Source organism: Phyllostomus hastatus, unplaced genomic scaffold, assembly GCF_019186645.2.
Source record: "Phyllostomus hastatus isolate PE091 unplaced genomic scaffold, TTU_PhHast_1.1 phas_scaffold_345, whole genome shotgun sequence".
Classification (NCBI taxonomy): Eukaryota; Metazoa; Chordata; class Mammalia; order Chiroptera; family Phyllostomidae; genus Phyllostomus; species Phyllostomus hastatus.
In genome coordinates this window covers 4,732,341-4,755,765 of record NW_025334024.1, presented here as the reverse complement: position 1 = coordinate 4,755,765, position 23,425 = coordinate 4,732,341, and the positions used below count along the sequence as shown (strand labels likewise).

The 23,425-nt window shown below is 52.3% G+C and overlaps 1 protein-coding gene across 3 annotated transcripts; it reads right to left on the bottom strand.

The window, feature by feature from the left end:
• Positions 1–6,809: 6,809 nt before the first annotated feature.
• On the bottom strand, positions 6,810–22,995 carry KCNG4 (potassium voltage-gated channel modifier subfamily G member 4). 3 transcript variants are annotated; one of them, XM_045818403.1, is made up of 4 exons: positions 22,671–22,995; positions 22,084–22,290; positions 20,167–20,929; positions 6,810–10,789 (listed from the first exon to the last, which is right to left on the bottom strand). In XM_045818403.1, coding segments are annotated over exons 2-4 (1,536 nt in total). In that variant the 5' UTR covers positions 22,086–22,290; positions 22,671–22,995; the 3' UTR covers positions 6,810–10,018. The 3 variants fall into 3 exon arrangements, with proteins under 3 accessions (XP_045674359.1, XP_045674361.1, XP_045674360.1); XM_045818405.1 differs by lacking the exon at positions 22,084–22,290 and having other exon boundaries at positions 22,671–22,828; XM_045818404.1 differs by lacking the exons at positions 22,084–22,290; positions 22,671–22,995 and adding an exon at positions 21,992–22,083.
• Between the last annotated feature and the right edge of the window lie 430 nt (positions 22,996–23,425).

Genomic DNA, 23,425 nt, shown 5'->3' with positions numbered 1-23,425 from the left:
AAGGGTGCCTGCATGGTGGGAGCACTGTAGTCCTCCGTCAGGAGGAGAGGTGGGGCCCGGGGCCGACAGCAGGCCCAGTCCCTGCCCTTAACGTCCTCTGGGTTTTGGCAAGTAGGGCCTGGAACCCCGCAGCTGTGCTGGGGTGAATGGTGAGTGTCTCCCACGATTCACGTTTACCTGGAACCTGTAAAAGCGACCTACTTAGAAATGAGGTTTTGCAGATGCAATCAAGATGAAGTCACACTGGGTTTGGGTGTGCCGTGAATCCAGTGACTGGGGCCCTTGGAAGCGGAGACACACAGACACGCAGAGGAACTTGTGAAGAGGGAGGCGGAGATGGACACAGTGCTGCCAAAGCCCAGGAATGCCTGGAGTCACCAGAAGCTGGGAGGGAGGCGTGGACAGGTTTCACAGGTGAGGGCCCTCACAGGGGAAGTCGCTAACTTCCAGGAGAGCTCGTGGGGCCAGGGAGCTGCAGGTCCCATGTGGGCTCTGCTTCCCAGCCCTTCAGCCCCACCCACTGCCAGGCTGCTGCCAGATTGGCTTCTGTGACCTTGGACAAAATTCCCAACCCCTTTCATAAAATGAGAACTGGATGGTATGGTTCCTAACCTCCCTCCTGGCTTCGATGTTCTCACCTAACAGCCGCCGAAGGTGGGAGATGCTCGGGGTGAGAAAGTGGCTGGTGGGAGGGCAGGTGCCAGACAGGTGTTCAGGAATGTGCCCAGGGAAGGATCAGAGGGAGGGAAGTTTGAACCAGGAGGGAGGGTCTCCAAAGCCAGTGAGCACTGACTTTGTTTGAGAAACAGTTATTTACTGTTAGGTTGCTATTTTCTTTTTAAACAACTTCTAAGGCCAATGTTGAAATGGTTTTTTGTGGTGGTTATTTTTTAGGGATGGAGAGGATTCTTAAAATGCCCAAGCCTATTAGTTAGCCCATTTATTACACACTGTTTTCCTCAGGAGATAATTTAAGTTGATTTATTTTTTGTGCTTCGCTGGTGACTACAACCACCAAGTCTAGAGACACACCGGCCACTCCAACTGCAGTTTTATGCAACGAGCCTCTCGGTGCTCATTAGTCACATAATCACTGGGTAAACAAGTTATTCAAAGTGACATAAACTCCGCTGGGTTATGCCAGTAAGTAGTATTTGTGCCCACATCGCGTAAATCTGCCCGTCCAGTCCTTCCCTCCCGACAGTCCTCCTCGCACAGTTCTCGCTCAGGCCCCTTGACTCAGCTTGTTACTGCCCAGTGATGACAACCCCACCTTTGAAGTGGTGAGTCCGCTGACGTCTTCTTGGCCGGATCCCCTCTGGGGGAAGTTTCGCCAACCCTGGCGCACTTAAATCAGGAGGGGATGTGGTCTAGCTGGGCACAGCTCAGATGCTGCTTCCTCCAGGAAGCCCGTTCGGTTGCTGTTAGGTTCCCTGCAGCTCTGGGCTCTGAGGATCTCTCTGGGGCCCAGGGCACCCCCTGCACCGTGCTGTCCCTCTGCCATGTGTGGTCTTCACTGCTGAACAGAACTGTGGACCTAGCTGCCCCAGGGGCCACTTCACCTTTCCAAGCCGAGGTTTCCCATCCAGCAAATGTGAGTTGGTCACAGAGGCACAGATTTGGGAACAGATGAACTAACTGGTCAGTGGGTGGAGCACTGTTCCTGGCCATTGGCAGTCCTCAGTCAGTGACCGCCGTCAGTCCCGCCCCCTCTCAGCTCCCAGAGGCAGGCCCAGTGTCTGTCTGTCTCCTTTCCCTCCTGTGGGGTCTGCCGCACAGGAGATGCCCGGCAGACACGCAGTGAACGGGAAATTCGTGATTTACAGCCTCCTCTTTACTGGAGGGAGTTAGAGGGAGAACGGAGTGACCCTGTTCTAAAATAGGGTTTTAGGGACCATTCTGAGAATTTCCATTTTGTTGTGGCCCTTTTCTCCTCTGCCCTGTGGGAGCAGTCTGTAAGACCTGGAGGAAACCTAGTGAGAGTCTAGAGAAAGAGGGTCTGCTCCGTCAGTTGTCACTCTGCTCCATGATTCAGTGGTGGGACAACACTTTTAAAAACATTGGGTACATGGCCCTGGCTGGCGTAGCTCAGTGGATTGAGCATGGGCTGCGAACTAAAGTGTCGCAGGTTCGATTCCCAGCCAGGGTACAATGCTTGGGTTGCAGGCCATAACCCCCAGCAACCGCACATTGATGTTTCTCTCTCCCAATCTCTCTCTCCCCCTCTCTCCCTCTCTCTCTCTGTTGAATAAATAAAAAAAAAAAAAACAACAACAACAACAAAAAAAACATTGGGTACATGCTAAGCTGCTGTGACAGAGCCACATGCTGTGGCTTTTGTCAGAGCTCATTCCTCATGGTAGTCCAGAGGTGACCAGTCCTTACATGACTGTCCACCATCCTCACGTCAGGAGAAGGTGGCCTCCTCTTGAAGGACACGACCCACAGCTTCCCCACATCTCTGTGCTCACACGCCCATGGGTCCAAACTTAGTTACACCCCATGCCTAGCTGCAGCAGTGGCTGAGAACCGGGTACCCAGCTACAATTTGGGTGGGCTCTATTACTAAAAGGATGCAGGTGGGGATGATATGGGCAGTGGTTGATGGTCTCTCCCACACAGAACTGGGAGGACCAACCAGCTCTACCCCTTGAGGCAGGACCGGGCAATGCAGGGAGCATCCCACAGCAAGAAGGGGAGCAACAAGCAGGCCCCACACAGTCTGCCTGTCCAGCATCACACCAGGGAGTCCTGCGCTCCGTCTCCTATTGGTCCCTGACCTCACCTCCACTCCATTAGTTCCCCTACTCCAGAGGCAGTGTACCTCAGGCCGTCCTCTGAAGAACCAAACACGTTCCTGCCTCGGGACCTTTGCGCTTGCTGTTCCTTCTTCCCCAAAGCATTTGCCCCAGCGATCCACATGCCTTGCTCCCTTCACTCTTTCAGGATTAACGCAAATGCCATGACTTAGAAAGGTCTTCCAGGTCACTCTTTACAAAATTGCAACCCTCTCTGGCAATCCTACCCGACACCCTGCTTCATTCCTAGTTTGTTTTGTTCCCTGCTGAGCCCCCAGTGCCTGGGATGGGGCCTGGCACAATAAAGACTTGTTGATGAATGAATGAAGAATAAGTGTGGGGAAAAAATCAGCATTCCCTGCTGTCCCTGCTGTCACCTGGCAGCCCAGTAGGCCACATCGTTGATACCCCAGTTGCTTTCCACAGCATCCCCCATGCCTAGCACCCTCCTCTGACTCTGGATTTTCCTGCTGGCTTATCCTGGTGGTCTCCAGGGTGAGCCTGGGGTTGGTTACTTGCTTTCTAAAGATCCCAGGGTTTTTAGCTCTGACACAGGAGTTAGGTAAAGGCAAGCACTTGTGTATGCACCTGAGAAGCTCATCGGGAGGCAGGCCCGGCCTCCTTGTGGACCATACTGGGGCTGACAGGGCGGCTGGCACTCATGGGGCGCTTGGCAAAATGAGGGGAAGGGAACCTTCCTGGGAAGGGAGGGGTGCTGGCTTTTGCTCCCCTCCTGCTGTGCGCCAGGCCCTGCCCTGAAGGCCGGAATGGGCTGGGAGCGGAGGCTGGCGACTTGCACACAGGCTTATAGGACTAAACAACTGTGCAGGATCATCATGAGAAGGGACTATTTCATTGGCTAGAGTAGGTATCTGCTGAGAAGAACTCCTGTGTGGACGTTGGCCCTGCTCTGGGCGAGGTGGTAATGGGTTTGGTGCACATTTTCTCCACAGGGATTTGCTTTTGCACTTTGGGTGCAGATTCTTGTTTCCAGAGTGGCAGATCCCCAGAGCCAGCCAAGGAAGATGGAGAGCCAGGCTCCTCACGCCACCGGGGCTAGTGGCCAGGGAATGTCTGGCCCAAGGACATCTTTGGAAGCTTCTACAGGAAATGAGCACTTTGTGGGGTGCAGGGTGGAAGGGTGAACCAACTGCTATGGTACACAACCCCCCAATTTCAGTGACTTGCACAGAGATGTTTTTCTCTTGCTCATTGAATCCACTGATGTGGGTGACCAGCATGCAGAGTTCAGGACACAGCTGCTTTCATCTTGTGGCTCCATTGCTCTTAGGGCGTCGTGAAGGCCATAGCAGTCTCTGGGGCACAGCTCAGCTCTACTGCTGCAGCCCCAAAGCTCCCTAGACAATATCTGAATGAGTGGGCCTGGCGGTGTTTCAATAAAACTTTACTTACAATAACAGGCATGGGGCCAGAAGTAGTTGACTAAACTCTGCCTTAGGACTTTGTGTATTCCTTGCACCCATATGCAACTTGCAGGGCAGGGGACGGGCACTGCAGAGGATCAGGCAGGGGGTGTTTGCGACTGGTCCTGCAGTGGCTCCAGTCCCTTCAGCTGCACTCCAATGACCAGAACTTCGGCCCTGCCTCCCCCTACCAGCAAGGAGACTGGAAGAGCAACCAAATGTTGACAAACCCATTGCAACCTCAGAAACCTATTCAAATTCGGCACCCCTGTGCCCCCACGTATAGTTACTCCTCTTCCTTCCTAGGACTTATCACAAGATCTGCTCATCCTGTATATTTCCTTCTTGACTTATTTGTGGTGTGCCTTCCTACCTCCCCTCTTCCCACCCTCCCAGGCCCACATGAGCATCTGTCTTGGTGACTACTGTCTCCATTGAGCTAGAACAACGTTGGGCACATGGCAGGCATGGAGAAATGCTGCCCCAGAGCCCAACAACTGCCCCTCCTGACTTCTGACTTGGCAGTGGCCCCAGGGGATGTGACCCTCACCCTTGCCACCCCTCGCCTGGGGGACCCTTTCGCCTCCTCCCACATCCCAAGGTCAGCCCCAGCAGGCTTTGAGATTAGACCTGCCCTGATGAACCAGAGAAGCCACAACATCTCTTCTTAATATTGTTTAATGTTTCTCTCAGAGTTGGGGTGGGGTTTCCGGGTGAAACTGCTGAGTCATTGGCTGAGCAGAGTGGAAGCCTATGGAACAGCAAGGCTGGCTAATTTTAGCTCAGGGCGCCCACATTTGTTCCCTTTTCCCCGGCTCCCTCCCCCTCACAGCAAAGGTGAGTTACACGGTCACACGTTCTCCTCCGTGTGTCATCTACAGCAGGCTGCGCAGAGGCAGGGCTGGGCTCCGCACGGCCCCAGCCACGGTTGCTTCGACAGCGAATGATCCACTGGGCCCTTGGAGACAGCCAGCGGCGTCCCTTACTTTCATTCTGTTTTTAACCGACACTGTGTCCCTGGAGGTGCCCCTTGGGTAGATGTGAAATGCTGGGGGAGGCAGGTGCTGGGCAAGGGGCAGGGGCAGGGCTGAGGGCACTGGATCAACAGTCTCGGCTTTGCCACCTCTGGCTGTGTGACTTGCCACATTAAGTCCCCTCCCAGGGCCTCTGTGTCCACTCTGTAAAATGGGTGGGTTGGGTCTGGTGACCCTAGAGTTACTTTTAGCTCTAAGAAGCTATGAGGCAGGGCTTCCTAAGCTGGTGGGGTAAGGAAAGGGCAGCAGAGGGTCCCCCCTGGTGGCAGGTGGAAAGAGATCAGCTGCTCTGAGTCTCAGGGACTAGTTCCTCTTGGAAGCAGATGCTCTCTCCTCACAGAGGTGGCCCGAGGTGGCACCCCCAGCCTTCCATCATGCTCTATCTGGCCTGCCTAGGAGTAGAAGTTAATTTTGTTTCTTCTTCGAATACCTTTGGGCTCAGCCAGCACTTCCTTTCTCACTGTCCACTCCCCTACCAGTGTTTCCTGGGGTCCCCTCCTAAATAAAAGGCCCCTGTCACCGGAGAGAGCATGGTGTCCTGGATGTGATGCCCAGAGAGGGATGCAACCTCACGAGTGCAGCATCTGTCCGGGAATGCACGGCCTCCGTCTAAGCAATAGAAGATGTGGAACACACACAAGATGAGACAGTTCTACTAAAAAGGGATGAGAGTTATCCAAAATTTCAATGGTATCTACGTCAAGGAAAGGCTGGGGGAAGGATCAGATCCCAGGAGACTAAAGAGACAAGACAAGCAAATGCAACATTCGGTCCTAGGCTGGACCCTGTCCTGGAGGGGAGAGGCTAGAAAGGATATTATTCCATCAGCTGACAAAATTGGAACAGACAGTAGATTAAATTAAAATATTGCATCCAAGTTAAATATGCTGATGCAGATAACTGTGTGCAGTGTTACAGGAGAATCTCCTCACTCTGGGGCCTACACACTGAAGTATTTCTGGTTTTCCTGGGCTCTCTGCCTTACAGTGAAGGGGCTGGTTTACCTTACAGCTTCCTATCCTTGGATTTTGAGGGAGAATCACGGGTTCTTTGGAGAACCTGGTGATATCCTGGACACCCCGCACTTTGAAGCAACACAACGCACACATTCTTTGCTGTATGGTATGTCCAGAGGTCACAGACCCTTGGAGTGATGCTCTTCTGGTGGGTCTTCAGTTACCTCGTTCTCAAGTTCCGACAGCAAAGGGCACAGTAGTATCAACTTCCTCTCACATGGCCCAGAAACACATACTATGTGTATATGATAAAAAAAATAGAGCCCTGGCTGGTGTGGCTCAGTAGACTGAGCGCCGGCCTGCAAACCAGGGGGTTGCTGGTTCGATTCCCAGTCAGGGCACATGCCTGGGTTGCAGGCCAGGTTCCTAGTTAGGGGTATGTGCGGGGCAACCTGTTGATGTATCTCTTGCATATGGATGTTTCTCTCCCTCTTTCTCCCTCCCTTCCTCTCTCTAAAAATAAATAAATAAAATCTTTTTAAAAATAGAGATAGCAAATAAAACAAATGGGGCAATGTGTTTAAAAAAGAGGTGTATTCAAGTGTTCTAGATACTATTTTTGTCCTTGCAACACTTTTTGGGGGGTTAGTTTAGCACGTTTTTCCAAATGAGATGTTAACCAATCACTTGCCTAAATATCATTCAATAAGTGATGCCCACTACTAGCATTTCAGCTCGAGGAAGGGGAGGCAGGGAGTGTAATGCTGCTGGAGAGGGGCAGGCAGCTGGGCGTGAATAGCCAGGTGCTGGCAGGCACGGGGTCAGGTGGGGTAAGGACCCAGGTGGGGTGGGTAGGAACATGACAGGCAGCTGGTGGACGGCGGTCTCAGTGGACTCCTATTCAAACTTGAACTACTTGCTGACATTTGCTAAGGGAGCGATTCTATGGAGAGTCAGGGGCCAAGGTCTGTTTTTCTCTCCTCTCTCCTTGTTTCTTACCTGCCCCTCCACGGTACGAATCATTGCAATGAACTCCACTTCCCAGAATCATCAGCTGTCCATGCTGAGAGAGACTTTAACCACCATCGCATCTACCGTTTCCATGGGATCACGGGGAAGGGGAAGGCGCGGTGATGCCAAGCTCCAGGCCCACTGTTACACGGTGAAGGAGGGTGAGCGTGGGCGCCCGAAATATCCCGGACACCCCTGTTCACTTGGCGCAGGATAGCATGGCAGAGGGTCGCTATCACCTTGTCCCAAGGGTTTTCTCTGAGGGCTCGGGCACCGTTTCAGACGAGCCTAAGAGCTGCAGTGTCTCATACGCACTGTGAAGGGTGCACTGCTGGGAACCTGGACACTTGGATCTAACTGAACGAACTGGCTACGTGGCCTCAGGCAGGCGGCTTTCCCTCTCTGAGTCTTGGTCTCCCCATCTTAAAATGCAGGAGGTGACTTACTCAAGAACTTTTCATCCTTTTTGCGGGGTCACGGATTCCTCTGGGGATCTGATGAAATCATTGGACCCCTTTTTGAAGCTGTGCACTTGGAAATGCATAATCTCCAGAGGTTCCCAGACCCTCTCATGGAAAGTCTCAGCTTAGACTGTCTTCTGAAGGGCCTTCCAGTTACCAGTTTATCAAGTCCTAAAAGCCATCAAAATAGAGCCAGTGGGTAGAGTCCCATTTGCATTGCATTGAAGAATTAACCATCCACCCCCGAGTCATTTTTGGGGGCTCAACTCTGTCTGGCTAGAATGATGTTGAAACAATATTTTAAAGTTACTTCTTGGAGATGTATCTACAACACAACATGAAAGTGGCTTGAAGTAAAGGCTATTTGCTGTTTTTTTATAGCTGGAAATTTTCTCCCTTTGGCTACAGTCACACCCATTGGCCTCAGATAAAACAAACCCTCTGGGAGTCACAAGACTCCTTCCAGCCAATAGGGATAAAGACACTGCCTAGCAACTCTCCTGTCTCCCCTACACCATCCAATCGTCATGAAGTAAAGTCTGCTCAGAGGCTAGACTAGTCCCCCAGAACATTACTGGGGATTAAAAATAGACCATTTAATTAAACTCCACATGTGGGTAATTGATTCCAATTTTCCACTTCTAATTTTATAAAGAATTTCTACTGGGCATGTACTAAGAAACTATAGAACCTCGTAATGTTACTGATAGGCTTGCCTATTTTTCTTTCAGACCCCGCACAGTTTGTTAAGATGCCTGGTTTGTGACACAAAGGGAAACGAAGGGGCTGGGCTGGAAGCCAGTCCCAGCAGGAGGCAGAGCTGGAGTGAGAAGTGGCCGAGTCCCTCAGGGCACGTGCCCCTGAGACCTCTCCCAGGTGTGCTTTGCTGGGGAACCAACCACAGACTAGATGCCAGAACTTGGCTTCACAATGAACAACAAATAACTGGCAGGAGGTGGGCCCTCGTGCCTCGCCTAAACTGCTCAATCATTCTCTGCACCAAACCGGTCTTCCCACACCCCATCCCATCATCATCATCCACCCTGCAGTCCGTTCCCATCACTTCTTTCCCCAGCATCTCCAACATCCTCTTTCCATTCACCAAATCTTCCAGATCCTCTGCGCAGCACCCACAGCCCACGACTTCTCACCCCAACCCACTTTTCCAGCCTCTAGACACCCCTCCCTACTCAGCCCTTCTGTGTCTCTGTGAGGAACCTCTGGGAGCCGAATGCTCAGAATTCATTGTTCTCTCCTCTCTGGCCTCAGCGGGCACTGCTTTTATCTCACACGACTTGGTCCTATATCCGCCCCCTGCACTGGATGCAAAGGGCCAAATTGTGTTATTGAGTGAATGGATACATAAATAGATACATTTAAATATAAGCTGAGGACGTCCATCCTCTGGCATCGAAGGCTCGGTCCAGGGTGCTGGCAAGGGGCAGATCCTAAGGCTGCCCTTGTTTCTGCACTGAAGCTGCACTGCGTCTGTCCGTGGTGGCTTTGCCGAGGGTGGAAAGCCTAGGTCCCCACAGTGCTGGCACAACCACCAGCAGGAACAACCCTCTCAAGGGACAATTCAGAGCCCTGCAAGAGGAAGCCTCTGTCAAGGTCAAGGACTGGATAGTTGGAGAATGTCCCACCAGGATCTAGTTGGCCAAGGGGGTCTTGCTGTGGCTGGCAAGTAGCATTTCTACCCAGGTCCCAGGCAACTCAGGAAGGATGGCACGCTCCCAGTCTCTGTGCAATTTAACACAAAGAGACCAGTTCTGCCTTCTCAGTAAGAGCTTCCAGAGCTGGGGGAAGGCGGCTGTGTTAGGAAAACCACTGGCGGTGGTGAGCAGGAGAGCATACTGATTCCTGCTGGAGCCCTGATGGGGCTAGGTGGGGAGGTCTGAGCAGGGGGGTCTGCAGTGACTGGCCCCTCCAGGTCCTGGTGCCGGGGTGGCCCAGGAAAGAGGGTCTTTGGATAGGAGCGGAATTCTGTAGGCTCAGCTCTGCAGGGGAATGGATTCCAGCTTGGGATGTTGAACACTCTGCTGGGCAGGAAATGAGAATGGAGACTGACCTAACCCAGCAAAAGTGGATGTGCTCAGGGATGGGCAGGGAGACAATAAAAGATAAGTGACACAGCTAATGGCAGTCTGCATTGTGGTGGCTAGGAGGGTCAGGAATCACAACCACCCCACTGTTGGCCTTGGGCCCCTCAGCTTCAGGAGCTGCCCCCCGAGCTCTAGAAATGTACCAACACATGGTCTACACCTGCCGTTTTCAAGCCCATGTCAGCTGAGGGCGATGGACTGAAGTGCTGGCAGGTTCACAAGGGGTTTTGAGTCAAATGTATTTGATAGGGGAAGTGGGTCCCTCCAGGATCAGGTCGTCCACATCACTCAGGAGCTCATGTTCACTGGTCGTGGTGGCTTTCTGCAGGCTGCGGAGGCGGGCCTGGACTTGTTCTTGCTCCCTCTTGAGCTCCAAGTAGGAGTGTGAGAAAGTGTGGAAGATGGATGTGGCTGGGAAGGCCATGATGAGGATCCCACTCAGGATGCTGCTGAGGGCCACCACCTGGCCCGGCACACTGCGTGGGACCATGTCTCCATAGCCCACCGTCGTCATGGAGATGATGGCCCACCAGTAGGAGGCTGGGATGCTGGTGAACTCCAGGACCCGCCCGGACTCATTCTCAGCCACGTAGACCAGAGGGGAGAAGAGGGTGATGGCCACACCAAGGAAAAGGAGAAGCAGGCCAAACTCTCGCGTGCAGCGGCGCACGGTGAGGCCCAGCGTCTGCAGCCCCAGCGAGTGGCGGGCCAGGCGCATCACGTAGAGGATGCGCAGGGCCCGCAGCACACGCAGCACCAGCCCCACCTTCTCCAGGTAGGAGCTGCCACCCGGTCTGTCGTCCTCCTCCTGGGGCTCCTCCGACACCGCCAGGGACACATAATAGGGGAAGATGGCCAGGATGTCAATGATGTTCAGGGGCCCTTGGAAGAACTGGCACTTGTTCCGGGCCTGGACAAACCGAAGGCAGAACTCCAGGGAAAACCACGCCACGCAGACAGTCTCCACGATGAAAATGTAGTAGCACTTCTGAGAGCACTCACCCTAGAGAAGCAACGGAACGCAGGGTAGAGCGGATGGGCAAAAGCACCGGAAATGGGGGGAAGTAACTATGCCAGAAAGCCATCCCATGTATTGATATCGATATTGGTATCTATCTATCTATCTATCTATGGAATATGTGGAATATTGATATATTGAATACTGATATTGATATCTACATGTAGATTCTACATATTAATATACTCCTATGTATTCTATGTGTACTATATATTCTCTCTTTCTTCTATATATTATCTATCTCAATTGAGCTGTGCTGTGGACTCTTAGTTGTCCACCAAAATCCCCTCTTTTAAAATTATTTATTTATTTATTTTTTTATTTATTCCTCTCCTCTCTCCCTTCCTCTCTCCTGAGAGAGAGAGGAAGGGAGAAAATAGAAACATCAGTGTGAAAGAGAAACATGAAATGGTTACCTCCCACACACACCCCAACCAGGGATTAAATCTGCAACCTAGGCATGAGCCCTGACTGGGAATTGAACCGGCAACCTTTCAGTTCATGAAACAACTTTCCAACCAACTGAGCCACGCTACCAGAGCCCCCTTTTACATAGTTATCAAGTTGTGGCCGGGCACGAGCCTGGTCAGCTAGGCCAGAGGCCCCCTTTCCAATTTCCCTTGCAGCTAGGTGTGGCCAAATGCCCAAGTCCCCACCTGTGGAATGCAAACATATATGATGCATGCCACCTCTGGTTCCAGAACTTACAATGTGGGTGTAAATTCCTGCACATGCTTTCTCCCCACGAGCTGGGACAACCCATTGGGCCCTGCAACCCAACTTGGACCCAGCAGATTGAACCAACAGCCCAGGGGAGGATGGAGCATCAGGGTAGGAAAAAAAAACCTGAGTCTCAGAATGACAGCTGCCCATTCACCTTGACTCCTCTTCATGGAGTAATCAGTTTCTATTTTGTTCAAAGCCATTCCATCTTGGGGACTCTTTGTCATAGCAGCCAGACTTTACCTTTTCCGGGAGAAGCCCCTCTTGTGGACCAGGCACTGCTCTAGTGCTGTCACTTAAGCCCCACAGTGACACCGTGAGTGGGCAGTGCGGCCTCACTTTATGACCCAGGACACGGTTCCCAGCAGTGAAATGACTTGCCTGAGCTCACACACACAGTAGATGGTCTCTCAGCCACGACACTCTATTTCGTGACTCCTTTTCCTGCCATCCCTTGTTTATTACTCACCTAAGAACGTCTAAAGCATTCGCCCTGTGCCAGGCCCTGAGTGAGGCTCTGGGTGGGGTACAGTACTAGAGAAGCAGGTGTTTCTGGGGGCCTGGAGGCTGCTGGGAGGGCTCCCAACATCCCTAGAGAGGCCCTGTGACATGGATTGTGACTGTTCCCACAAGTGTCTGGTGGGGGCTGTTGTGGATTCGTCATCCTGCCATCCACACTCCCTGCTTCTGACTTCTAACAGGATCCCACCAGCCCTTCTGCTCTTCAAAGTGTGGTCCTCGAACCGGGAGCATCCACCTCGCCAGGGAGCTTGTTAGAAACACAGAATCTTGGGCCCTACCCTATCCCTGAGGAATCAGAGTCTGCATTTTAACAAGACCCCCAAGTGTTTTTATGCGTGCTAAAGCCTGAGAGGCTCTGGTCCCGAACAGTGGTTCCCAGCCTTGGCTGCACAGCAGAATCACCTGGGGGACTTTGAAAAAAACCCAGTGTCTGGGCTGGGACAACAGAGATTCTGTTTCATTGATCTAGATTTGAGCTTGAGCAGTGGAATTTTCCAGAAGCTCCGTAGATGATTCTAATGTGAAGCCAGAGTTGAGAACCGGAATATACAAATATATATATGAATATATATGAGTATATATGACTATATACATTTATATTTATGATGGATGAGTAAATGCATGACCGAAGCCAGTTGCCTCAGTGAAAAGCAAAATGTTGACAACTGCAATTTTCTTTGTATTAAAAGGCTCTGCAGTGGAAAAAGAAATTATTTCCAGTGCCTGGGCCCACAGGAATACCAAACTGAAATGTCCTTTATGTCTGGCCACTGGTGGAAGAGAAATGGGCCGGTCTGTTCTGCCCTCTGTCTGCCTGTCCAGGGCTGGACAGCTCTCCCCCTTGACCTGTATCCGGTCTACGGAAGGGGTGGGAGGAGGTGGGAGTGCTGTTGAGGGTGTGGAGCCTGTAACCCAGATTCAAATCCCATACTTCCGCCTACTCAGGCATGTTATTTAGCCCCTCCGGGCTTTCGGTTCTCTGCCCTAGAAGTTGCTGCGATGAATGGAAACTCTGCCTGTAAAGGAGGTAACAGGCTGCGGCACCTGCAGGCACATTACACTTCAGAGCTGTCTTTTTGAGATGAGTGACTGGTCACAGACATGGCCTGCCTGGTCAGTTTAAGGGTAACAATATCCTCCTCCCATCACTAGATTCTACAGGAACCTGAGGAAATTCTCCAACTCACTGGGAGGTCTTTGCTGCACCTGCCCAGGTTTGCTTCAGGATCCCGGAGAGCTCAGGAGTTAGGATCCTGATTCACCAATCCTGCTACAAATTTGCTCTGTGGCCAAGTAGCAGTAACTCCCCCTCTCTGTGCTCCAGTTTCCAATGAAGACATTGGAACAGAAACAGTATTTCTGAAAGCTGAATTAGAACCCCTTGCATCAGAATCTCCCACGGTGTTTGTTACAAATGCAGATATTTGGGCATCTGGAAGTTTTTCAAATTCCGGGGTAGATTCTCCCTACAAGGTCTTTTTCATCGTTGGCATTCTGGGAGATTGCCTCCTGGCTTAAGAGCCTAGGGTTGCTGGGAATAGCTGTTTCAGGCCAGTGACCCAATAGCTTAGTAAGGTGACTCCTGAGAGCTCTGTGGGTCCCCCTACTGCCTCTGGTGCTGGTGTTTGGATATTCAAGGCATGCACCAGCCACCTCCCTCCTGAGGCCTGGCCCCAGCTGGCCTGGCCACCTCCCTGCACTGCAGCACGCGCCCTCTCTGCCGACTCACCCCCTGCACTGCCATTCCACTCCGCATCCTTAAACCGACCTCCCAGCCCTGATCCCCAGAGAAACGCCCTGTTCGCTGCTGGCCTTGGGGCAGTGGGGATTTATGGGACTCTAGCTAAGAAAAGAATTCCCAGACCAGCCAATATTTGAAGAAAAATAGACAGAAAGGAACGAAATGTTACTTTTTTCTCTCCAAGGACGTTTCTAGTTGTGTTTTGCAGGTGGGTTGAACAACACATCCTGGTTTGCCCAGATTTTTCTGGGTTTGAACATGAAAAATCACAGGTCACCAGAATCCCCTCAGTCCTGGGCAAACCAGCACGGCTGGTCACTCTCTTGGTGGCCCTTGTCTCAGCAGGAATGAGGTGTGCTCTGTTTCCCTCAGGCAGCGAAGGCACACGTGAGTCAGCCTGAGGAGGCTGGAGGTGTGAGCAGTGCAACCACGTGGACAGACAAGATGTGGTGCGAGACAACCCAGGTGCACGTCCCCATTCACGTCAAGTTCAAGAACTGGAAAAACTCATCTAGAGTGGGCAACATCACCCAAACAGTAGCTGCATCTGGGTGGGTAGGGATGGGCTGTGAAGGGACCTGAGAGAATTTTCTGGGTCGATGGGGCTGTCCAATTATTAAACTGAACAGCTAAATAGAGTGTGCGTTTCAATGCTTATAAATTTTACTTATAAAACTGTAAATGAAAATAAAATGAATGATACTAAACAACTGGAGTAGGGAGGGGACGGAGAAAGAGAGAGAACAAGAATAGCACATGTGGACAGTTGTGGAAGCTGAGCTGTGGGTGCCTGGGGTGCATTATGTTATTGTGTTTACTGTAAATGCCTGAAATTTTCCATAATGAAGAGTTTAGAACAAAACAAACAAAACCGGGTCAGGCCCTGGCTGGTATGGCTCAATGGATTGAGTGCCAGCCTGCGTGCGAACCAGAAGGTCAGCGATTTAATTCCCCAACAGGGCACGTGCCTGGGTTGCAGGCCAAGTCCCCAGGAGGGGGCGCTCAAGAGGCAACCACACATTGATGTTTCTCTCCCTCTCTTTCTCCCTCCTCTTCCCTCTCTCTAAAAATAAATACATTTTTAAAAATAAATAAATGTTTAAGAAACTGGGCCAGAAATCAAGCCCACAGTGAGCTACCACTCCACGCCCACTAGGATAGCTATGATTCTAAGGACAAAGTAACGAGGGTCAGCGAGGATGAGCAGAACTTAGAGCTCTCTAATATTGCTGGGGGACTGCAAATGTGCAGCCACTGTGGAACCGGTTGGCGGTCCCTCAGGTAGACCTTTCCCCTCTGACCCGACACCCCACTCCTAGGTGTGTCCCTGAAGGAAGTGAGAACAGGCATCCGCAGCAAACTCACATGCGGACACCCAGAGCAGCATTCTTCATGACAGCCCAAGTGTGGAAACAACCCAGATGCCCACCAGCTGGAGAACGAACAAACGAAATTTGGTGGACTCTTAAAGTGGGACATCGTCCAGTTGTAAGAAACATGAAGCACTGAAAGAAGAGAAAGGATCGAGTACCGATCACACTTCCCGTGGATGAACCTTGAAACCCTTACACTCAGTGAAAGGCGCCAGGCACAAAAGGCCAGATACTGATTGTGTGATTCCATCTGTATGAAATAGCCAGAAAAGGCAAGTCCATGGAGACAGAAAGTATGTTCGTGGCTGATTGTGTCTGGGGGGTTTGGGGATGTGGAGTAGCTAGTAGTGTGTACAGGGATTTTTTGGGGGTGACAAAAATGTTCTGAAAGTATTGATAGTGGTGATGATTGAATAATTGTGAACTAAAACCCACTGATCTGTGCACTTTAAAAGGATGAATATTATAGGATGTGAAGTATACTGTAAAAAGAGAGAAACCAGGGGTGAGGGTGAAGTGGCTGAGTCAGTCCTGGGTGAGGAGGCAATGAGTGGGGCCCCGCAGCCGTGCCCCTACTTCTGTCCCCAAGTTCCAGAGCAGAGCAGCTCTGAAGGGCTCTGGGGCCAGAGGGCGGGCAGGACTTTATGAGGGCAAAGCCAAGGTCCCCGAGGGTCCACCTGGACAGACTGCCCAACAGACTGCTGCAGATACAGTGAGGGCTGGTTCTATAAGTCCCATCAAGGAGGGACTCGAGGCAGAATTCTTGACCTTAGAGCTTTCCCCGCACCCTTCTGTCTCTCCCAGTGATGCCTGCCAGCTCCCCCTTTGGGAATATGGCCAGATTCGGCCACTTCTCACCTCCAGTTCAGCTCAGCGCTGGTCCCAGAGCTCCATTCAGCAGCTCAGGCCTCCCTCCCTCCCTCCCTCCCTCCTGCCTGCCTGTGACTTCCCCCATCTGTGCCTCTGGCCCTGTCCTCAAGTCTGGGCTGATTATTCTGACCCTTTTCTGAGCCTGGCCATGCTGATTCATCCCTCTTCCTGGCTTCTCCCTTCCTCTCTGCCCTCTCTGGCCTCCTATGTGGCCCTTCCAGAACTCTCTCCCGACTCCCCCCTTGCCTTGAGCCTCCCCTGCCCTCCCCAGTTCTCCCCACCCCCTGTACTCCCTCCTCCCAGCCACCCCCACTCTCCAACGCTGGGAAAAGGGGCTCAGAGGGTGTGTGGAGCCAAGCTGATGGGGACTAGGGGCCGGGCCCAGGGACAGAGAGCGTGCCTAGGCCAGAGGAACAGCGTGAGCTCCAGACCCAGGAAAGGTGGGCCTCTTCCAGGAAATGGGGAAAACTTCTTGTTGGCCAAAACACAGGGACACTCAGCTGGGGAGAAACCCCCCCAAACCAAAAAACCAAGTTAAGAAGAATTCCCTAGATAATTATGAAATATCACGAAACACAGAGAGCGAACAGTTCTCTATGGAGCTGATTTGTGATCCAGGAGAGGCACGGGGAGGAGGAGGAGCTGGCTCCAGCACAAGGCTTTTTATCAAACGCGGGAGGTAGAAACTACAGCCCAAAAGTTGAGCTGCACCCTCGTGAGAAGGCCATTGGCCATATTCCCAAGGCAGAGCTGGCAGGCATCGCTGTGAGAGACAGAAGGGTGTGGGGAAAGCTCCAAGGTCAAGAATTGGGCCCTGAGTCCCTCCCAGATGGAACTTCTAGAATGGGCCCTCGCTGAACCTGCCGCAGTCTGCCAGCTCCCCCTCTGGGACTGTGGCCAGATTCGGCCACTTCTCACCTCCAGTTCAGCTCAGCGCTGGTCCCAGAGCTCCACTGAGCAGCTCAGGCCTCCCTCCCTCCCTCCTTCCTGCCCTGTGATGTTCCCCATTTGTGCCTCTGGGCAGCCTGCTGCAGGTTCAAGGGGTCCCCAATAGTTCTACCTGATCCTTTAAAAATCTTTCCGTGCCTTTCTTCCCCAGCCCAGCACCTTAGCAAGATGCCTAGACCACAGTACAAGACATGAGGGGCAGTGAGACGCAGAGCCCCCGCGGTCCAAGCCGGAGCCCCACTGCGGTTCCGTGACCGCCCAGGGTGCTGTGCACAGCTGCAGCCCGATACATGCATCAAGCAACCCTCTGGGACCAAAGTAGAATCTAAAGTGGGAAGAGAAATGAGCAAAGACTTGCAGGCAGGTAGAAAGACCAGGTTTGTGCCTGTACTTGTCACCACTGAGTCCCCAGCACAGAGTAGGCCCTCAGGGAAGATCTATTGATTGCATGAAGGATGTTAACAGGCACTGGAAACAGACAGAGAAGACATCTGAGTGGACTGGCTGCTGCCTTTGCCGCTGCCGTGTGGGTTCCGTGAGCTGGGAGAGAAGCTGATGAGCAAAGCAGATGAGCAGGTGGGAGGGGTGTGAGCTGAGTTCCGAAGGGTGGGTAAAGCAGCGAGCTGCACTCTGGGCTGGCACACGATAAATCAGGTTACTTAATCCTACCGCCACTCTCTGAGTAGGTGTTGGCCATTATCCACTTTGATAGGTGACAGAACACAGGCACAGAGAAATAGGGTGGCTCATGCAAGGGCCGAGCCAGGGAGTACCAGAGCTGGGATTTGAACCCAGGACCAGTGAAACAGAGATTCTGGCTCCTTTCCAGGAAGAGATACTGTCTGTCTGCAGCTGTTGGGATCTCAGCACTAGTGAAGAGGAAGAAAGAGGTCAAGAGAGGAGGAATGAGTGTTCAGCTGCAGCTGGCAGTGACCTTCAGCCTCCCCCAAAGGAAAGGAAAGTGCTCTGATCAGCAGAGCTGCCCAGCAAGGCTGAGGCCGTGTGGAAGGGCATGAGAAATGAGTGACAGAGTTGAGGATCTTTGCAGAGGACTTGGGCAGAGGGGAGCCATGAATGTGGGAAGTTGCAGCATTCATTACCGAACAGATGGATAAGGAACTATGGGGGAAAGGACCATGGACTATTACTCAGCCACAAAAAGGCGTGAGGTGCTGACACATGCTACACCGTGGGTGAGCCTCAAAAACACGCTGAGTGGGTAAAGCCCGAAGGAGCCAGCCAGCATGGCCTACGTAGCAGCCCGTTTGCCTGATCGCCGGACTGATGTCCCCGGAGGCAAATATGAAACACCAGGCACTTGTGGTGGGGGGAGAACATCATCTTCTTACGTAAATGGAAGGACATGGCCTTGAAAGAACAAAGACAGCCCTGTCCTCTGCCTCCTGGCTCCCTGCATTATTATTATTGTTGTTGAAACAGAAATAGACACTTATTCTGAGGGCCGCATCTCCCAGCCTCTCACGCAGTGCGAGGAAAGGCCATTTCACAAGGTGACATTCTCCGACCCCAGGACTAGGAGTGACAGCTGATTGCTCTGCTCAGATCTGGGGCTGCCTGGCTCTGCAGCCCTTTCTCCACCTCTGATTTGTTTCCCGAGCTTTCGAGCATTAAACCAGGCTTGGGTTCGTACCCTGGGTAATTCTCAAAGCAGTAGGCTTTGAAAGTCCTTGTTCCTCCGCCCAGCCTAAATCCTGGCTCCCTGGAAATCCCTGACAGGAGCGGGCTGGTAGAAATCCAGGGGTCGTCCCTCAGTTACTGGGATCAAGGGCACCCTCTGAGACAGGGGGGCCAAGGCCATTGTTTTGGTCCTAGTATTTTTCCTGCAGTGTCCACATGTAAATATTTCTGTGGACGGGCAGGATCCTAACTCACATGATATTGTGCTGAAGAATGTAAGCAATGCCTGCAATTGGGACTCTAGTCCTCTATGGGGAGGAAAAGCTGTCTGCACGTCTAACATTCAGGTTAGTTTGCTTTAGGACTAAGCATTTATAAGTTGGATGAGATACATTTTACACAACAAATCATTGTTGAGAGCCTGCTCTGTGTGAGGACCTGGCTGGTTCTCCATCTACGTTCTCTGATCCTAGCTTATTGTCCTGGAATGCATCTTTAAGGGAAGGGAACTTACGCTGACTGACCATGGCTATGGCTCGCGTACGGGCTGCACTGTCTTATGCATGTGTTTCATTTATGGGCTCCCCCCAAGTACAGTAATATAAGCTCTGTAAGTTAGGGTGATGGGGAGCCACGGAGGAGTATAAAGCTGGGCAGGAGCAACATTTTAAATTAGTTTGAAGCTCTCCAATAACCTTCTCAACAAAATTTTAGATTCTCAACTCATTTCTCAGATCATCTGACTCCCTGGGGCGGTCGGGGGTCTCTTTCTCCTGGAAAGAGAGAAAGAGAGCGCATTCCTTTCTCCTGGAAAGAGAGCGCAGGAATAGACAAGAAATTTTTTTGCTCTGGCCTCCTGGGGCAGAGTCACTTAGAAGTTAACATATCTCTCACTTCCCCATTCAGTAAGAATGACTGAGAAGCTCAGGAGTGAACTAAGAAGCAGGAAAACAGAGGACAGAGTATCTCTGCCTCCTGGGCCTGTGTCTGCTGTAACTGTGAGAAAGCCAAATGTCCTGTGCTCAATCCCTTCATCTGGAAAAGGAGTTGGGATGCCCGCTGAATGATGGCTCAGGAAGGCAGGGGTTCCTGGCCTGGCCTAGTGCATGGCACAGAATATTGCCCAATACACCTACAGTGTGCAGAACTCTACTCCTTTTATGGAGGAGGAAACTGAGGCTCAGAGAAATGAAACCAATTGCCAATGACCACAGAGCCGGAAGCAGGGAGGCTGGACCTGCCAGGCCTGCTAAGAACAGAGGTGGCTTTGTCAATGCCCAGGGCTCATGATCAGAGAGAGGGCCACCTCGTGACTTTTGTGGGTCCCAAGGTGCTTTGGCCTTTGTGGGCCTCTTCCCGCCCAAAATACATTAAAAATTCTCTTTCATGACTGTGTTGGTCTAAAAATAAATGTAATCCATGCTGGATAATATTCATTTTTTCCTTCTTGTTTTCAAACACATTAAAATGTTTTCATGAACCCTAAGTCGTGTGGGCCCTGGGCACTGTGCCCGATGGAGAAATGAACCCAGTCAGAAGCCACTTACCTTGTCCTCCTCGGCCCTCAGGTCGGGCATGGTGCTGACACACAGGCTGACCGCCGTGGTGGCCACGAAGAGGATGGACAGGCAAGCGAAGACCTTCCCAGGCAGCCCCGACTGCGGGTTTTCCACCATCTCCCGCAGCCAGTTCATGAAGAGCCCCCAGCGCGAGGCGACCACGGTGGGGCCGCACGCCTCCCTCTGACGCTGCAGCGCCTCCTCCCTGCGCAGCTCGGCCAGCTCCTCCAGCTTCTTCAGCAGCTTCCGCAGGCAGCATTTCTCCAGGTTGGCTTCCTCGATGCCCCAGTAGGTCAGCTCCTCCTGGAAGGACAGCACACACATCTCCCGCAGGAGGGCCAGCTTGCCGGCCGCCAGGAAGCTCACGATCATTCCGAAAGCGCTGGGGCTCCTGTCGAAGAAGAACTCCTGGTTGTCCTCATCGTAATCGTCGCAGAGCTGCGCGATCTCCTCCTGGTTCCGGCAGAACTTGAGCTTGCTCAGGCGGCTCAGGGGAAACTCGTCCAGCGTGCTCCAGGGAAGAACATACCTCTTGCCCCCGACGTTCACCAGGATCTCCTTCTTCAGGTCTGCCGCTGGGGAGGCGTCCAGCGCACCCACCTTCCGGGCCCTGCGGTAGTAATGGCCCTTGATGGACGGCGGCTCCACGGAGCCAGGCAAGAGCTGACTCAGAGGGCTGCAGGAGCCGGAGTGGTGGTGCCTGGCATGCAGGCCCCTGACTCTGGAGGCTATGGGCATTGCCGTCGACGTCCTGGCACCCAAGGGGAAAAGAGCAAGAAAGCAGGAGGAATCAGCCTTAGGGCAGAGTTCTAGATGTCCCAGATGTTTTCTTGGGCCTGCTTTCCTGCCACTGTATCTGCATTATTCGTTCTTTGAATCTTTCCTCTAACACAGATTTGTTGGGCACCTACTATGCACTTGGCATCTCTCAGTGAACAAAAGGAGACAATGCCATCCCTTCCCTTCCTGGAGAAGCGCATACTTATCTCTCAGCAGATCTCCCTGGAATTAGACATTATGTGGGCCGGGACTTGGGGAGCTCAGTCCTGAGCCGGACAAGTCAGAACTGTGCCACTCTCAGGCTGTGTGGCCTCGGGCATGTGCCTTAACCTCTCTGACTTCAGCATCATTCATTCCATGACAAAACTTGTACCAACCTTGCAAGGTACAGTTGGTACAAATAGGGCTTCAGTGTGTAAGAGGTTCTCAAGGTCACTGCCAGGTTCCAACCCTTTAAGAACTGCCACCACAGGTGGATTACCCAGCCACCCTATACCCTTTGCTTCGTCTATACCACTGGGGTGGTTGCAGTGCCCCCCTCATGGGGCACAATGAGGGTTCCACGCAGTAATATGCATGAAGTGTGTATTAAGAACACTTCTAGATGCTTCTGACAAGCCAGGCACCTTGTAACTCATCTCAGTAACCCCATGAAATAGACAGTGATGTTTCCATTTCACGGATGAGGAAACAAAGGCCCGGGAAGGTTAAGTAAGAAGGAATGTGACCCTGCTTAGCGTGGCACCTGACTCTCAGGAGAAGTTCCACAATGGTCACCTTGTCCCTCTTGTTTGCATTCTCATTTGGACGTTTTTACCCTCCATGACAGCACTCCTCCATGTTCACTGGGTGCTTGTCTCACCACCCTTGCTGTGTGACCTTGAGCCAGTTACCCTGCCTCTCTGGGCCTAGATCTTGTCATTTGCAAAATGAGGGGGCCTCTAATGCCCTTTCTATTTGAGACCTATCTGAAACCAGGGCTCCCGGTTTAGAGTAGGGTTTTAGATTTTGCCCATGCCCTTTGAAAAATCACCTCTATGATAGTGCTCATCCTCAGCATCCTGCAACCATTCCCTATGCTATTCATGGGAGCCAGAGCTGTTTCCAGAGCATCTATAACCTTACATTCCAAGATGCACTCCAGCCAAGAGAAACACTCAGCTGCTGAATGGAAAGAAAAGTTCCTCTCAATTGCAGAGCCAATTGGATTCCGGCAGACAGCGAAGAGTGGAATCACAGCCTGTACACTTCACACTTGCTCGCCACACCACGTCAGGCTATTTTGTGTGCCTTGCTTCGTTTACAATGTATGGCCGGAGGAAGACGAGCAGCCTGCAGAGAGAAGAGTGTTCGGAAATCCAGGGAGCCCTTCCCAAGTGTTTTCATTTTCTGATTGCAAAAGCCAAGACTCAGAGAGCTGAAGTGACTCATCCAAGGTCACACAACGAATCCAAACCCAACCCAGGGCTCTATCTCCCAGCCTGGGTCTCTTTCTAGAACCCCCCAAACTGTACTTTCTGCACTCCCTGCACACCCCCAACTTGGCAATCCACTGCCTCCCGCCACCACCAGACAGCTGGCACATGAAGCTCCTTCCAAAGCACGGGAAAGGCAGTCCCTTGCAACAGCACTTCGGCCAAGGGTGTTTCAGTGTCCTGCCGATGCCCACCCCTGCAGCAAACACCAACTTTTTCCCCGGGAGTTTAACTCACCCGCCTGTCTCAGGGAGCCCATTTCCAGCTGTTTCTCTTCCAGGCAAGAGGAGCCCATGTCTTGATGTCCTGGGAAGAGACAGGTTTGTGGTGGAAATGAAGGGAAATTTTAAAAATTCCAAACAAGCAGTTTCTGGCAGAGTTAGTTTCCAACCTTTCTTCCCTGGTCTCCTCCAGAAACCCAAAATTCATTCATTCTGCATCTCTCTCTCCAGCAGCTGCAGAACAGCCCTGGGGGAGTGGGGTAGGGGTTTTAAGGGGACCCAGAAGCCCCTTCCCCCATGAGAGGCAAGAGTCTGAGGGGTTCATGCTAGGAGGGAGCGGGTCCAGCTGTCCTGCTTTGGTTCCAAGCTCTGCACTCCGTGTCCCACGGGGACAGCCAGTGTGGTCCTGCAAGGGGTGGGGGGTGGGGGAAAGGGGTTGGAAATGGGAAGGGCTTAGGAGTAATCTCTCAATCAGCCAGGCAGCAAGCTGGAGCAGCGGCAGCCAGCCGCTGCTCTGCCAACCGCCTTAAGAGCGAGGAGAGCTGTCCTCCCCTCCCCTCCCCTCCAAGGAGGAGCATAACTGGGAAGGAGCAGAGGATAACTTGGGGCCGGGGCATCTGCAGCTACCGGCACTCTGTAGGCTCCTTAGGGTATGCTGGTGAGGGGCAGGTATTCAGCTAGCGGCTGCAGGAGGAACTTTTCAATGCTTTGAACCAGCCCAGGTCTGGGACAGGTTCAGAGAAGCCCAGCCTCCCACCACTGGGTGGGAGT

What these genes read in the sequence shown, in the direction of transcription:
- KCNG4 (XM_045818403.1), bottom strand. An exon ending in TGAGGGCCGAGGAGGACAAG is followed by an intron (nt 10,790 to 20,166) that starts GTAAGTGGCTTC and finishes TTGCTTCTCTAG; the next exon opens with GGTGAGTGCTCTCAGAAGTG.